The sequence below is a fragment of the Alosa sapidissima genome, chromosome 13, assembly GCF_018492685.1.
Source record: "Alosa sapidissima isolate fAloSap1 chromosome 13, fAloSap1.pri, whole genome shotgun sequence".
Taxonomy (NCBI): domain Eukaryota; kingdom Metazoa; phylum Chordata; class Actinopteri; order Clupeiformes; family Clupeidae; genus Alosa; species Alosa sapidissima.
This window is the reverse complement of record NC_055969.1, coordinates 27,262,325-27,278,179: the sequence shown is the minus strand read 5'-3', so window position 1 is coordinate 27,278,179 and position 15,855 is coordinate 27,262,325. Positions and strand designations below refer to the sequence as shown.

General features: G+C 41.4%; 1 protein-coding gene across 3 annotated transcripts in view; it reads right to left on the bottom strand.

Moving 5' to 3' along the window:
• ggt1b (gamma-glutamyltransferase 1b) overlaps positions 1-15,855 on the bottom strand; it is a 70,578-nt gene that overhangs the window by 12,427 nt on the left and 42,296 nt on the right. Inside the window, exons 2-4 of one of the 3 annotated variants that reach the window (XM_042058986.1) lie at positions 7,261-7,424; positions 2,673-2,803; positions 1,631-1,720 (exon numbers count right to left, since the gene is read on the bottom strand). The exons of 1 other annotated variant lie outside the window; for it this stretch is intronic. In XM_042058986.1, the coding sequence (XP_041914920.1) occupies positions 1,631-1,720; positions 2,673-2,803; positions 7,261-7,424 (385 nt within the window). Of the gene's footprint in view, positions 1-1,630; positions 1,721-2,672; positions 2,804-6,344; positions 6,366-7,260; positions 7,425-15,855 lie in introns of those variants that run through there. One more of the 3 variants, XM_042058987.1, reaches the window with a different exon arrangement.

The window sequence follows — 15,855 nt, the reverse complement described above, 5'->3', positions numbered from 1 at the left end:
CACTTTAATACACAAAACTCTTATGTTTGGATTTTTTATGTGTGTTAATATAATGTGTGGTGAAAATTTCGAATAGACTCACTGGAAGTTTAGGCTAATTACTGAAAAAAAAAAAATTAAGCGTTCAATACTTATTTCCACCATATATTTATTTTACCTGAATATTTTAACTTAATTTTTTTAATTAAATGTCAAAATGAATGTCAGACGAAATGTAAAGTTTGACTGACTGGATTTTGTGTACAAAACATAGTGAAAACTGTCTAAGGTCACTCTCACTCTCCCTTGCTAAAGAGCTAAATGGTTTAGTCCGCCTGCACAATTCATAAGGTAGTCTATCTTTTGTTTATTTAGTTGAGCATCGCTAAGTAGTGGACCGCTATTGTTGTGCTGCTGGTGCAATGTCTTTCTCCAAGAAAGCCAAGTCAGGTTACTAAAAACAAAGGCCAAAACAGGAAAAAGAGAGACATTAAAATGAGGGGAAACAACTGCTAATAAACTTCTTTCCAAAGAAAGGTGAGCACAAACGTCAAAACACGAAATCCCATGGTGTTTGCTTGAATATCTCCGCAATCAATCTTGAATTTCCCCTTGAGGATCAATAAAGTATCTATCTATCTATCTATCTATCTATCTATCATTGGTGCTAAAACGAACTAAGACAACCCATTGGAATAGCGGAAAATACACTTTCATAGGTTAGGCTAATCTGATGCATCTCGTGATCCAGCTCCATCTCCATCACTTTCAGAAAGACTGCATGGCGCCAGCTTGATTCATTAGTTGTAGGCTACATGCTGATCATTATCACTAGGCTAGTGGTTTAGGGCGCACTTTTTTTTCTCTCCCTTTCTGTTTTCGTTAGTCTTAACTTTTTTTACTCAAGTAACGGATGGGATTTTTGATGTAGCGAAGTACAATACTTCACTCAAAATGTAATCAAGTAAAATTTAAAATACCGATTTTATAAACTACTTAAAAAATACAAAATACACAGAAAAACTACTCAATACAGTAACGTGAGTAAATGTATTTCGTTACTTTCCACCTCTGTGTGTGAGTGTGTAAGTGTGTGTGTGTCCACACTGTCCGCCCTATGTCCAAACTCTCATGAACGATGCTAGGCAGAAGTGCAGATGTATGTCACACTTAGTTTTAGACACTCATTCAAATCAGCCCAAAGTATATCTTCTTTGTGTTTCCTACACACACACACACACACACATACACACACACACACGCACACACACGCACACATGCATGCATATACCGCATGCACAAAATGCTTGCACAAACATGGACAGCAAACACATTCATGTCTAAGTCAATGAAGGTCTATGACTCAGGCCTAGTCCATAATGTCAAATCAGCACGGCCCAGTGATTGCTTTTACATACTGGCATAAACCGTCATGGCTACTGTCACCACAGTTCAAGTTCAAGTTACTAGCTCACAAAGTTTTACACACTGTCCTTGTGGTTTTATAAACTGTCCTGACCTTCCGGGACACTGGACGTATCTGAAGCTCTGCTGTGCTTATCTCCCCATGTCATGCAAGAACACCTCGCTCTATACAGTCACTCATTTGGCCAATCATTGCTGCTGCTTAGGTGAGCAGTTTAATGAGTACCTGTGCGCGACAGGTCCGTGTTGTTCCCAAACATGTCCTGAGATGCATTCGCTGGGGCGGACTCCCGGGCGTTGATGGTCTCCACTTTCCCTGCAAGACACAGTTTTGGGGTGAAAAGGGGTGTGTGTGGGGGTGATAACCATTTATAGTGACTGTGGTGATAACCTCAGGGACAGGGTGAAGGGGGGCAGGGGGCATGTAGGTGATAACCTGAGGGGGAGGCATGTTCTATAGTCATGGCAGTCTTACTGTGTGTGCCTGGTGTGTCCAGTGGTAGTGTGTGTGTAAGGCCTGTGGCTACCTGTGCTGTACTAGGCAGTGTGTCCAGTGGTAGTGTGTGTGTGTGCTGTACTATGCGGTGTGTCCAGTGGTAGTGTGTGTGTGTGTGCTGTACTATGCAGTGTGTCCAGTGGTAGTGTGTGTGTGTGTGCTGTACTATGCAGTGTGTCCAGTGGTAGTGTGTGTGTATGTGTGCCTGTACTATGCGGTGTGTCCAGTGGTAGTGTGTGTGTGTGTGCTGTACTATGCGGTGTGTCCAGTGGTAGTGTGTGTGTGTGTGCTGTACTATGCAGTGTGTCCAGTGGTAGTGTGTGTGTGTGTGCTGTACTATGCGGTGTATCCAGTGGTAGTGTGTGTGTGTGTGCTGTACTATGCGGTGTGTCCAGTGGTAGTGTGTGTGTGAGGCCTGTGGCTACCTGTGCTGTACTATGCAGTGTGTCCAGTGGTAGTGTGTGTGTGCTGTACTATGCGGTGTGTCCAGTGGTAGTGTGTGTGTGTGTGCTGTTCTATGCGGTGTGTCCAGTGGTAGTGTGTGTGTGTGTCTGTACTATGCGGTGTGTCCAGTGGTAGTGTGTGTGTATGTGTGCCTGTACTATGCGGTGTGTCCAGTGGTAGTGTGTGTGTGTGTGTGCTGTATGCGATGTGTCCAGTGGTAGTGTGTGTGTGTGTGCTGTACTATGCGGTGTGTCCAGTGGTAATGTGTGTGTGTGCCTGTACTATGCGGTGTGTCCAGTGGTAGTGTGTGTGTGTGTGCTGTGGCTACCTGTGCTGGCGTCGTAGATGGTGAGGAAGAGGCCTCCGCCGATGCCCATGCTGTGGGCATTCATCAGGCCCACACACAGCAGCCCAGCGATGGCCGAGTCCACCGCAGAACCGCCTTTCTTCAGGATATCCCTAAACGCGCACACACACAGACACACACACAAAGAAACACACACACACACACACACACACGCAGAAACACACACACACACAGGCACACACACGCACAGACACACACACACACACACACGCACACGCACACGCGCACGCACACACACACACACGCACACGCACACGCACACGCACACGCACACACACAGACACACACACACACACACACACACTCTCACACACATACACACACACACACACAGAGAAACACACACACACACTCTCTCTCACACACAGACACAGACACAGACACACACACACACACACACACACACACACACACACACACACATATACACAGACTGTGAGTGACCAAGATGGCAAACCTACGTGATGCAATGTGAGCTTGGTGGTGTAGGAGAAAAAGGAACCTGCAGGAGAGGTTGGTGTCTATGGCAAGCCGATTGAGCATTTATTCTGATATCTTGATATCAGGCATAATTGTCATGTACATGTAAGCCATTTTTGTCAACTAGTTAACTAGTGAGCCATGTTTGTGTGAACTAGTTAACTAGTGAGGGCCAAAATATGCACACTAGTTAACTAGTGGGAGCCAAAAGGCTCACTAGTTAACTAGTGAACACATTTTAGCTTCACTAGTTAACTAGTGAGAGCCAGAAATGTCTACTAGTTAACTAGTAAAGGCCAAAGTGCATACCAGTCAGCTAGTTGAAGGCTTTTGGGTCTCACTAGTTAACTAGTGACAGCCAAAAATGTGCACATGTTTACTAGTGAAGGCAAAACACCTCACTAGTTAACTAGTTGCAGTAGGTCAATGTCACTAGTTAACTAGTGAACCATAAATAGCTTACTAGCTGGCACTTTAACTAGTGAACCATAAATGGCTTACTAGCTAGCTAGGTGATGGCAGTAGGCTCACTAGTTAACTAGTTGATGCATCATTTGTCCAAACTAGTTAACTAGTGAGGTCATAAATGTATACTAGTAAACTAGTTCAAGACAAAATTCACACTAGTCAACTAGTGGCGCAGAATTCAAATTAGGAGGCGGAGAATTCTGGAAATTGAGGCTTTCTATTGGCTCCCTATGTCCAAATAGAACATGACAACCAATCACAGTGCAGAATTTCACAAAATCCCACCCACAACATTTGCATGTGGCACACAAGTTAACACGCTGGCCAAAGGTACTCTAGCTAGTAAACTAGTGGCTTCAGTGTGACACTTACATGTAAACTAGTGAAGGCAGAACTGCTCACTAGTTAAAGGGGAACTTGGCAACTATTTCAACGTAATAAACCCGTTTAGAAATCATTTGGATGGTTAAATGACCTGTTCCGGTGAAAATGGTGACTTTCCCCGCTGCGCCTAGCGTCCACAGGCGAAAAACCAACCTTGCAACATTGAGACTGCCGTCCCGGAAAGAGAAGTGAGAAACAAGAAACTAGTTTTAAATCGTGTTTCTTACCTTGTAACATCCACATAGTTCTGCCAAACTTATGCTAACCGTTCGCTAGCTTGTAAACAAATCCATGTGCTTTATCGTTACCTTTTCCCACAGTTTGAAATAGCATAATGCACAATTTATCCAGCAGAGGGGGAAATCCTGCCAAGTTTCCCTTTAACTAGTGAAGACACAAATGCCCACTAGTTAACTAGTGAGGTCAAAAAAGTGTCACTAGTTTACTAGTGTGCACCAAAACACCCACTAGTGAACTAGTGATGGCAATTTCCATTCGACTAGTTAACTAGTGAGGTGCAAAAAGTGTCACTAGTTTACCTAGCTAGTAGTGACATTGACCTACTCCAACTAGTTAACTAGTGAGGAGTTTTGCCTTCACTAGTAAACATGTGCACATTTTTGGCTGTCACTAGTTAACTAGTGAGACCCAAAAGCTTTCAACTAGCTGACTGGTATGCATTTTGGCCTTTACCTAGTTACCTAGTGGACATTTCTGGCTCTCACTAGTTAAGTAGTGAAGCTAATATGTGTTCACTAGTTAACTAGTGGGCATTTATGCTGTCACTAGTTAACTAGTGTGCACAAACATGGCTCACTAGTTAACTAGTTGACAAAAATGGCTTGCATGTTGGCCTGATATCAAGATATCAGAATAAATGCTCAAGCGGCTGGCCAAATTACATAGAAGTTAACAAGTGGGAATTTGACATTCAGTAGTCAGCTAGTAAACATTTTTGTACCTTACTAGTTGACTAGTAAAATATAGAAGTCTTTAAACTAGTTAACTAGTGCACATTTCAGTGTCCACTAGTTAACTAGTGAACATGCTGAGCATTAGGCTACTAGTTAACTAGTAAGATATGAAACATGTGAACTAGTTAACAAGAGAGAACTTGGGCCTTACTAGTTAACTAGTGAGCATTTTGGCTGTCACTAGTTAACTAGTTCACACAGAAATGGCTCACTTAGTTAACTAGTGGACAGAAATGGCTTGCATGTACATGACAATTATGCCTGATATCAAGATATCTGAATAAATGCTCAATCGGCTTGTCATAGGTGTCGGTTCAGGGATGAATTCTCCAAACAGATTTCAAAAGTAGTAATCCTAATAAAGCTTCCGCAATGGGACTGATGCAAAGATGTTGGAGCACCAGGAAGTGTTGTGAATAAATGTATGAGTGTTAACAAGATTATAGCCGATGTTCAGACAACGCAACATGGCAAATGGAAGATGAACTAGTGGGCACCACCACACTATGCTATTGCTATTAATAAGAATAAAGTTTGTAATGAGATTGTAATGAGTGAGTATTGTATTTTAAATGTGCCTTATAAATACATTTTACTTACTTACTTTACTTGTAATGAGATTGTAATGAGTGAGTGAGTCCTCGTTGACATCACAGTACTCTAGGGCTATGCAATGGGGAAAATATCACCTTGTGTGCCATAATGCCCCCTTGAACTGACCCCACCTCAATGTCTCTGCATGCCCATTCCATTGCTTGCAAAAGAGGCATGCAGGTATGTGGTTGGTGGTCATATATTTTTCATTGGCCCACTGAAAATAATTATTCGATAGGTTTTAGAAATAGAGAGTAAACTGTACAGAACTGTACACGGGTGCTCAATGTAAAAGTACACTTGAACAGGTACATAATAACTTACCTGAAGTATATTTGTAGTGCTAAGCCTCAGACTGATTTGTGTTCAGTTTTTTTTTTTTTCAGTGTTTTTCTCTGAGTGTTTTTCTCAGGTACTGTATGTGTGTGGGTTTCACCAATTACCAGATGTTGATTTTGAATAGAAGTGTTTTCTCAATAATAACAGGAGATTTCACTTTTGAACAAAGTGTCTAATGTAAGAAATCGTGTGTAGTGTTTCGCAATAAGTGTGTTGCAGAATTGCGAAAAATGTGCAAAGCAAAAATCGTGTTTATGTATTGAGGCTTTGGTCTAAGCATTCGATTTTAGTGTGTAAGCAATGGGCAAAAACTGTAATAGAGGTTGCAGTTCACCTGTTCCCATTAATTTACAAGCAGGTTGGTTATGTGTGTGTGCAACTCTTCCTCCTTTACCTGCCTATCTCCGAGCAGGGTCCAGCGTGCAGAGGCGGACAGAGTACACAGCTTTATTACTTGAGTAAAAGTACAGATACCCTTTGCTCAATTTTAGTACAAGTAAAAGTACAACAGTCAGATGCCTACTTAAGTAAAAGTACTGAAGTACTTGTTTTTAAAAGTACTTGAGTATCAAGAGTAGCCTAAATTTTTTTTAAATATTGCATTACTACTGCAATAGTAGTATGAAAATGTTATGAAAAATGTTAATGTTAGTACCTTGGAGAATGTAAAAGGAATTGAAAGTAAAATCAAGTCATTTTCATCTTTTTACCATGTTGCCAGGGATGGGCAGTATTTCTAATACATGTATTTAAAATATGTATTTCAAATACAAAATACTATTTTGTAATTGAAACACTTGAAGCAAAAACTATCATTAACGAAAGTTGAAATAGTCTGGCGAGGTGGGGCCACAGGTTGGCACATTCCCGGGATGGACCTGCTGCGTCTTTATCCATTGTTTCATCCATGGTTTCGTCTCTTATCTAAATCTGACCATGGAGTTGACTTTGGCGGAAAGCTGAAGGTGATTGCTGATAGGCTGTTCCAATCAGTGGCGCCTGCACAATCCAATCACGTTTGAGAGGGAAACAACAAATTGAGGGTTTCTGAGATTTTTCTTTTTTCCTTTTTTTTTAGAAGAAGTAACTGGTACTTACAGTTATGGATAGAAATGTAGTGGAGTAAAGAGTACAATATTTGCCTCTCAAATGTACTTGAGTAAAGTCATGAGTACTCCCCAAAAATTATACTTGAGTAAAGTACAGATCCCTCAAAATTGTACTCAAGTAGTGTACTCAAGTAAATGTACTCCGTTACTGTCCGGCTCTGCCAGCGTGTGTGTGTGTGTCTGCAACTTTTCCTCCCGTACCTGCCTATCTCCGAGCAGGGTCCAGCGTCCGTGGCCACTGCAGCTTTGAAGTAGGCCTTCTGGTTGGTCATCTTCTTCCCAACCCCATAGAACACGCCCACAAACGTCCCCACGGCCGCCACCAGCAGCACCACCAGGCCCACCACAATGGACTTACGCACCATCTTGATAAGGTCAAAAACAGACAACTTACAATGAGCACGTTCTTGTTAAGGTAACATTGATTTGATTTAGTTTATATAGTATATTTAGTATTTAGTATTTTAGTATCATGTTTATCTTCTACTGTCTCTGTTTTACAGTGGAGTTTTTTTGTTTATATGTATATTACTTTTTCTGCTGTAAGTGCATGTTGTGTGTGATGTCTGTATGCTACTGAGACCTTGAATTTCCCCTTGGGGATCAATAAAGTATTTATCTATCTATATATCTATCTATATATCTAAAAACAAACACAGGACACTTACAATGAGCACCATCTTGCTAAGGTCAAAAAGAGACACAGGAGACTTATGGCCCTTTCCATTAGACTTGTAAATACGTCGCCCTTCAAATACTTGAGGGTACTCCGAGGTGGACGTACGACCTTACGACAAACATGGCTGCGCCCATAGCTGAGATGAGATGACATGTTTTTTTGCATATGTGCTGTGTTGGTCATTTTAATGTTGATGCAATGCTCTTACACACCAGATTACATTGCTGCTTCAATCCGGTCACCAATTCATGCATTGCAGTACAATGTAACAATTTGCTTGCTGTGCATGCAGTACAATGTAACAATTTGTTTTCCAGCCGTTTAGCTAGAGGCTACATGTAGCGCAAAACAATAACAATGACTAGGTCAGAAACAAACACAGGAGACTAAAGCACCATCTTACTGAGGTCAGAAACAAACACAGGAGATTTATGCACCATCTTATTGGAATCAGAAACAAACAGGAGACTAAAGCACCATCTTACTGAGGTCAGAAACAAACAGAGGACCCAGGGGGGAAGTGCATGATCTTTCTGTGGGATGACACTGAGGCATGGAGGCCTGAGGTCATCATGAGCTCATCACACCGTTTTCATTAGAGAGGGAACACGCGGGCAAGGCACAGCACACTTATCCACAGGACTCAGCACCATTTTATCCAGAACAGTATGCAGAGACAAAGGAATTCATCAGAGTCTAATCACTGGGACTAGCCTGGTTAACACCCGACCACTTTTCAAATCTGAATTGAGATTGAGAGTGGGTCTGGGAAGGCTTTGTTAATTTATGACTTCCAGGGGCGTAACCAGCATTTAAATGAAACTTAAATTGGTGCAATTGGTGCCAAATTGTTTCAGAAGTGCAGCAATCAAATCTTTCTTGTAAATTAAGGTTTTAAATGCATTTTTTTAGCAAGTTAGCATTTGACATTTCGTTGTGGCAGTTCTAAGTTATAGGCTATTGAGAAAATAAACGAATACAGGAGAGTAGCCTATCTGACAGCTTCACTTCGGTAAAGTTAGACAGAAATTGGCCAGCTTTGTGGTAATTTCCCACGCTACTTATTGTTTTCACTTAGATCTGTGGCCATGACATCACACCAAACTGACATTGAAATTAAAGACACGTGGAAATAGATTATTGACGGAATGTTTTACAAACCTGTCCGTCAAAACGACGGACAATGAGAACGTCTAGCACAACCTCTGAAAATGAGTGTTGTGTGAAACAGCAGATGATTAATGTTAATAAAATAGTGTTTAATAAATTAAGTGTTCAGAACTTATGGTGGACCAAAATGAGTTAATTAAGTGGTGCAAGTTACTGATTATTATGCTGTTTATTACGTAGAATGGGAAAAAACAAGAACTTGAATTTGGGACACTGGTGGTTAAGTCCGGGACAGTGCCAAGTAGAATTCGGGACAGCTGCAACTGAGAAAAAAAGTTAATTTCGAGCCCTGCGCACACACACATACACACACAGGGACGTGCACAGACGTGTGTGTGTGTGTGTGCAGGGACGTGCACAGACGTGTGTGTGTGTGTGTGCAGGGACATGCACAGACATGTGTGTGTGTGTGTGTGTGTGTGTGTGTGTGTGTGTGTGTGTGTGCAGGGCATGCACAGACATTTTGATGGGCCATTGCTCTTACATGATAAAAGGGCACCCCAACACACTTCTTGTGCCAGTGCCCATTTACAGTAATGTAGCCTGGTGGTGGTTGTGTGTGTGTGTGTCTGTGTGTGTGTGTTGGGAGGAGGAGCTATTATCCTTTGGTGAGTGTTTGCAATCTATATGACTTTTCTGTCTTTTTGACATTGTTGGTTTGGACATTGTTCAGAGCTTAGCACAACCCAGGAGCCTATAGCCCATGTTAAGATGATCTTTGTTGGGCCAAACCAGGTAATACATAAACTAGTTTGAGAACACTATTTCAGGCCAACGTTATTAAATAAAATATAGACTAGGTTTTCGTTTGCAAAGTTGATCTGAAATGTTTAGAACCTGTATCCTGACTATTTTTTTTATAGGCTAATGTTTGTTATAGGCTAATGCAGGGGTCTTCAAACTTTTTCAGCCCAAGGACCCCTTTGCTGAGAGAGACACTGAGCACGGACCCCCACCCCGCCCCACCCAAATTTAGGCCGGGTATTCATACAGCTCTGGAAAAAATCATCAGCATCATCAGCTTTACAGTTAGCCCTCACATTTTAATTAGTCAGGGCAAATTAAATATCTCATAGCCTACCTAGTGAGAGGCCTGACCATGGTGAGTGGCACAGAGCTTGTCTATTCTGGGGCGGTAACGAGTTTTGACGCAGGATAACTAAATTGTGCACATGTTCCCATGGTGATCACATGATTGCATGAAGACTCATGGGTAGCCTATGTGTTATTTTATAAACACATGTGCAGTGATTACCTATTTCAAATAAAGATTAGCCTAGATAAAAATGGCTTAATTGTAGAGATATGCGCAGGGAGAGCACGCACTGTCCCTGCACCGCTCCCCCTCAAACACGTTGGCTTCAGCCGGCTCCTCCCCTCCTCCGCAAGATATGCATCAAAACATCAGCATTAGAGCTGGATTATCATGCTGAGTGAAGCTCAATGCTTTACTGATGTTAAAGCACGCACACGATTTTAAGTCATACACAACGGTACGCTAAAACTAAACTAAAGGTAAATTTAGCAAAGGTGGCAAAATTAATAAAGGCTAATTTTAGGCGTGAAAAGGAGGCTATACTTTTAGCTGACCAATGCCGAACCTGAAATTGCCAATATTAACAACATAACCCTTGCACTTTGGTTACAGAGACCAACTGAAAAGTAGAGTAACGAGTAACAGAAGGAGTAACAATAAAGTAATCCCAATTTAAAGAAGTGACTAGTAACTTGTAACTTATTACTTTTTTGAGTAACGGCCCCAACACTGTTTGTTACATTCCACCACTGCATACCACTGCACTGTGGATCAAAACTGATATTCAGACATTCAGATAAGCAGAGAGCCATTAGTCTGCTGTTTAACCAACACCATAAGAACAAAGTCACCAGATCTCAGATACCAGAAATGCGGCTCAACGTTTCAGCATTCAAGTTATATATGCAACAGCAAAGGTACAAGCACACAGACCAGACCACAGAGCAAGACTCATACCCCACCCTTAAACACATTTTGAGACACAAAGCACATTAATTCACATCAAGGCTGGACAGATAGGTGTGTTTATGCTGTTATCATGCCTCTGTACTCTCGACAGAGAGAAAGATCCGAACACCAGGACACATAGTCAGGAGAGAAGAACATTTTCACACAAGCACAAGCACAACCTATCAGGGCCAATTGCTGTTGCCACTTGCTGTACCCTGTGGCCAGGAAGCTGTAATGACCTCTCTCCCCTTGCACACATTTCTTCAGTGAGAACTGGGCTGTGTAATAAATCCGATACTGATACTGACTCAAACTATCTGATTTAAGTCTGATTATACTCTTCACACTAATTAAAAAACATCATGTACATTGTGTAATCTTATTGAAATCCAATTGTATGAAATCAGTATTTTGATCAGATGTACTGTACATGCACTGACTGATACTTATTCAATGGATAATGTAAGGTGCCAGGGTTGATATCACTTCTTGTTTGTTTTGCGTCAAATGCCATTGGTGCCATTGATTAGGGTGGCCTGGATGTCTCCTGATTCTGCCACTGTTATCTATCTATCTATCCTTATGTAACACTTGTTTACATTAAATGTGCAACTGATTGTCACACAATAGACTAACACAATATCTGGGCCATCAGAAGATCTAAGGTATTTTTCAGGAGAGAGTAAAACACAAGCACACACGGTTAAAGCAAGTTTAGAATTTTAGTTAAATGAAAATTATATACATGGGTACAAAAGCTCGGGAAATAATCGTTCACAAATCAAAAACCTTTCTGTTTCAGTTAACTTTTCATTCAGTAGCATAAGTTCACTTTAACACTGTTGAATTTCTATTTATTTCCTATTTGTTTCTAGTTTCATTCCTATTTAAAGAAAACTATTTGTCTTTTAACTTCCCATTTTGTAGAAAAAACTAATTTAATCTTTTACTGTAAGCTAAATTCTCTATTAAAGTTTAGTTTAAATTCAAGTTATTGGAATTATTTAAACCTCTGTTCAAACCCTCAAATCAAAATGCACATTCAAATCCACATAGAACATGTGGAGCAATTCAACCTCAGTAACAGAAATACAAGCAAGTTCACATTTACAAAGCAATCTTTTTTCAAGTAGCAGTCAATTCTCAGTTCGTTAGGTTCGGTTTTCTATCACAGTCTTTTTCTGTCTTATCCAAGGAACTGAAAAGTATTACTTATTGTAGAAATGGAGAACTGGAAAAAAGAGAAAGTTAGTTAACGCTACGCTTCCAGTCGGGCTAATCATCTGTGTGTAGTAGAATCCATCTTGTCTCGTTGGGTAGGCTCGCCATCTTGTCGTTGTCGTTACATGTGTTGTCCATGTCAGACGAAGCATTCAGTTCAAAGCAATAAAAGTTTGTGTCGTTCAATCAAACTGAGAAAGGCAAATCTTCAATAAAGTATTTTCTGAAAACTGACGTTGTAATAACTGATGAAATTCAAAAGAAAAATCTCAAAACAGATATGCTAGTCAATGACGATGCAGGCTATACTCTGGAGCTAGCACTCAATTAGACAAAAAACATAAAAGGCTGTAGCTTTAAACAGCACGTTTCGTTTCACACAAACAGTATCTGAAAGTATAATACTTTAAATCTTGACCTAAACTGACTTTAACCAGGTCGTTTAGTCGCAATTGGTTTATTTTAATGTTCTCACTCTATCGTTTTCTCAGCGCTTCTTTTTCCCTCCGTCTTCGGTCTCTTTCTTTTCTGGACTGACGAATTCTTAGTTAAGTTTCGATTCCCTGTTTCCTCTCACTACATCCTGTAGAGGGAGCTCTAACATTTTCCTAGTCATTAAAGCTATACTATTTTAAAGCTATAGAGTTCATTTTTATTCACTTCTTAATCAAATATCTGCAATGCATATTTTCTGTTGTCACTTCTTTCTTAGTTTCAATAAAATATAAATCAATAAACTAAACACTGTTTTGATGTTTATTATTATTGATCTTATTTTGGGTTCATAGGTTAGTTTGTAAACCTGGGTTACACCCTCCCCCTCTGAATATATGCAAGTCCCTTTGCATGCTAATAGGCTGTGCTATTATAGGACTGAGATACTCGGGGTTAGCTAAATCTGGGAGTGATTCTACAATGGCTGTACTTAGACCTTGAAAAAGGGACTTAACTATAGTCACTAACGGGTTCCCAAATTCAGGGTAAGTCAGCTTTCTAGGTGGTTCTCTGTGTCTGGAAGACCTTCTTACTGTAGGTTCTTCTTGTTCACAGGTCTGATCAGGTGCTCTATCTGTACTAGTCAACTGTTCTTGTGTCTCTTGATTTTCTCTCATCCTCTCTTCCAAGACTGAGGTAGGTTCCAGATTTCTGTCCTCAGGTAAGATATTCTGACTGGACATATCTTCAGATTGATTTTCTTCCACAGGTTTCGCTTCTGAACTGACAGGTGAGTTAGTCTCTCCAGTGGACTCTTCAGCGGTCAAAGGTAAGTCACTCTCAGCAGCAGAAGTGTTCACAGGTAAGTCACTCTCATTTCTCTGAGGTTCCAAAACCTCCTCTCTGGTTTGACTGATCATGTCTGGTTGAGCAGGACTGGAGTTAGGCTCCATATTTCTCTGGTCAATCCATTCTGTACATGGTTCTTTCCCTTTAACAGGTTCAATCTCAAAATCATAGGGTCTGAAGAAGTAAGGCACATCATCTTCGGAGTCAGATGACATTCCCTCTTCTTCCACTGAGGTTACATCTTTACAATTTCTTCTAGTTCTACGAGTTCGGACAGGAACTGATTCAACTTGTTCATCTTCTTCAGGGGGAAGACTACAAGGCAGAAGTAGATCTCTATGCAGTGTTCGCATTGGTCCAGATTGGTTCTCAGGACACACTTTATAGACAGGGAGATCACCAGCCTGGCTAACTACCACGTAGATGGTTTGCTCCCATTTGTCAGCGAGTTTGTGTTTCCCACGCAAGCGTAGGTTCCTCACTAACACACGGTCTCCTTCTCTCAACTGTGAGGCAGTCACATGTTTGTCGTATCTGGTCTTGTTCTGTCCTGCCATTTTCTTTGAATGTTCAGCTGCAATTTTGAAGCTTTCCTCAAGATTTGATTTCAGATTCTGTACGTACTGTGAATGTGATGTATGTTCTTTGTCTCTCAAGGGTAGTCCAAAAGCTAGGTCTACTGGCAACCTTGGTTCACGGCCAAACATGAGTTCATATGGACTAAACCCAGTTGTGTCGTTTTTTGTACAGTTGTACGCGTGTACAAGCGGTTTCACAAACTCTCGCCAGCGACTTTTGCTTTTGTTCTCCAGGGTACCCAGCATGCTCAAGAGTGTTCTATTGAATCTTTCTACTGGGTTTCCTCTGGGATGGTAAGGTGTTGTTCGAACTTTTTGAATTCCAGCAATTTCACATAGTTCTTTTATCAACCGGGACTCAAAGTCAGGGCCTTGGTCGCTGTGTAGACGTTCTGGATAGCCATAATGAGAGATCAAGTGTTCCCAAAGGCTTTTCGCAACAGTCTTGGCCGTTTGATTGGGTGTAGGAATCGCTAAGGCATATTTGGTGAAGTGGTCCGTTATCACTAATATGTCCTTAGTGTTACTCTGATCTGGCTCTACTGAGAGGAAATCCATGCAGACAAGCTGTAAGGGTCTGGAGGTGGTAATATTCACAAGTGGAGCTGCTTTCTCAGGTAAGGCTTTTCTTCTTACACACCGTCCACATGTCTTGACTTTGTGTTCGACATCTATAGCCATTTTGGGCCAATAGAATCGCCTCCTCACTAAATCTAGAGTGCGATCTATACCCATGTGACCGAAGTCATCATGTAAACTCTTCAGTACATCACTTTGAAGCTGTTCTGGCAAAACAAGCTGGTAAGTAATCTGACCTCCTGTTGTTCGCTTTCTGTAAAGAACTTCATCTTGTAGGACTAAGCGATCCAGTTCCCTAAGCAGAAGAGGTAACTTTGGGATGGCTTCTCTCACTGAACGAGATGTTTTCTCTCCAGTTTTCATCTGTCTAATGACTTCTCTTATACAGGGATCTGCCATTTGCAACTCCTCAAGGTCGAAATTAGACAGGTGGGAAATTACAGGTAATCCTCCACACTGATCTTCATTCACAAAACTGTCTGGTATGGCATCGGTATCCATTGTCAAAGAACCAACAAACGCAGTAGCTGCCTCTGCAGCAGGTGCAGACATCTGGATGAGGCGGCTTTCACAAATGGCTTGGACAACATCAGAGGTGACTTCATCATCGCACAGATGACTTTCACTGAACTTTTGTATACGCTCACGCTCTTTCCGGGATGTGAGGTCGTCATACAGCTCTCCATGTGATCGTCTCGACAATCCGTCGGCATCATTATTCTGTTTTCCTGCTCTATACATTAACTTGAAGTTATATGTGGATAGAGAGGCCAGCCACCTGTAACTGGTTGCGTCTAGTCTAGCAGTGGACAGCACGTATGTTAGAGGATTGCTGTCTGTAACTACTGTAAAAGAACTTCCATATAGATAATCATGGAATTTTTCAGTAACTGCCCATTTAAGGGCTAAAAACTCGAGTTTATGGGCTGGGTATCTTGATTCGCTACGAGAGAGTCCCCTACTTGCATAGGCTACAACTCTCAGGCAGCCATCTTGTTCTTGGTAAAGGGCGGCCCCTAAACCAGTAGTGCTGGCATCTGTATGAACGGTATAAGGTAACTGGGGGTTAGCAAATGCTAAGACTGGAGCAGATGTAAGTTCTCTAATTATTAGCTCAAACGCCTGTTGACATGCTATCGTCCACCTGCTACCAAATGCCTCTCTTGGGTTGTGGTATTGACCATTGTGCTTCACATTCAAGCCTTTCCTGGTGGGTGGATATCCAGATGTTAATCCATTGAGCGGCTTAATTTTGCGGGAAAAGTCTTTTATAAACCGCCTGTAATAGCCAATGAATC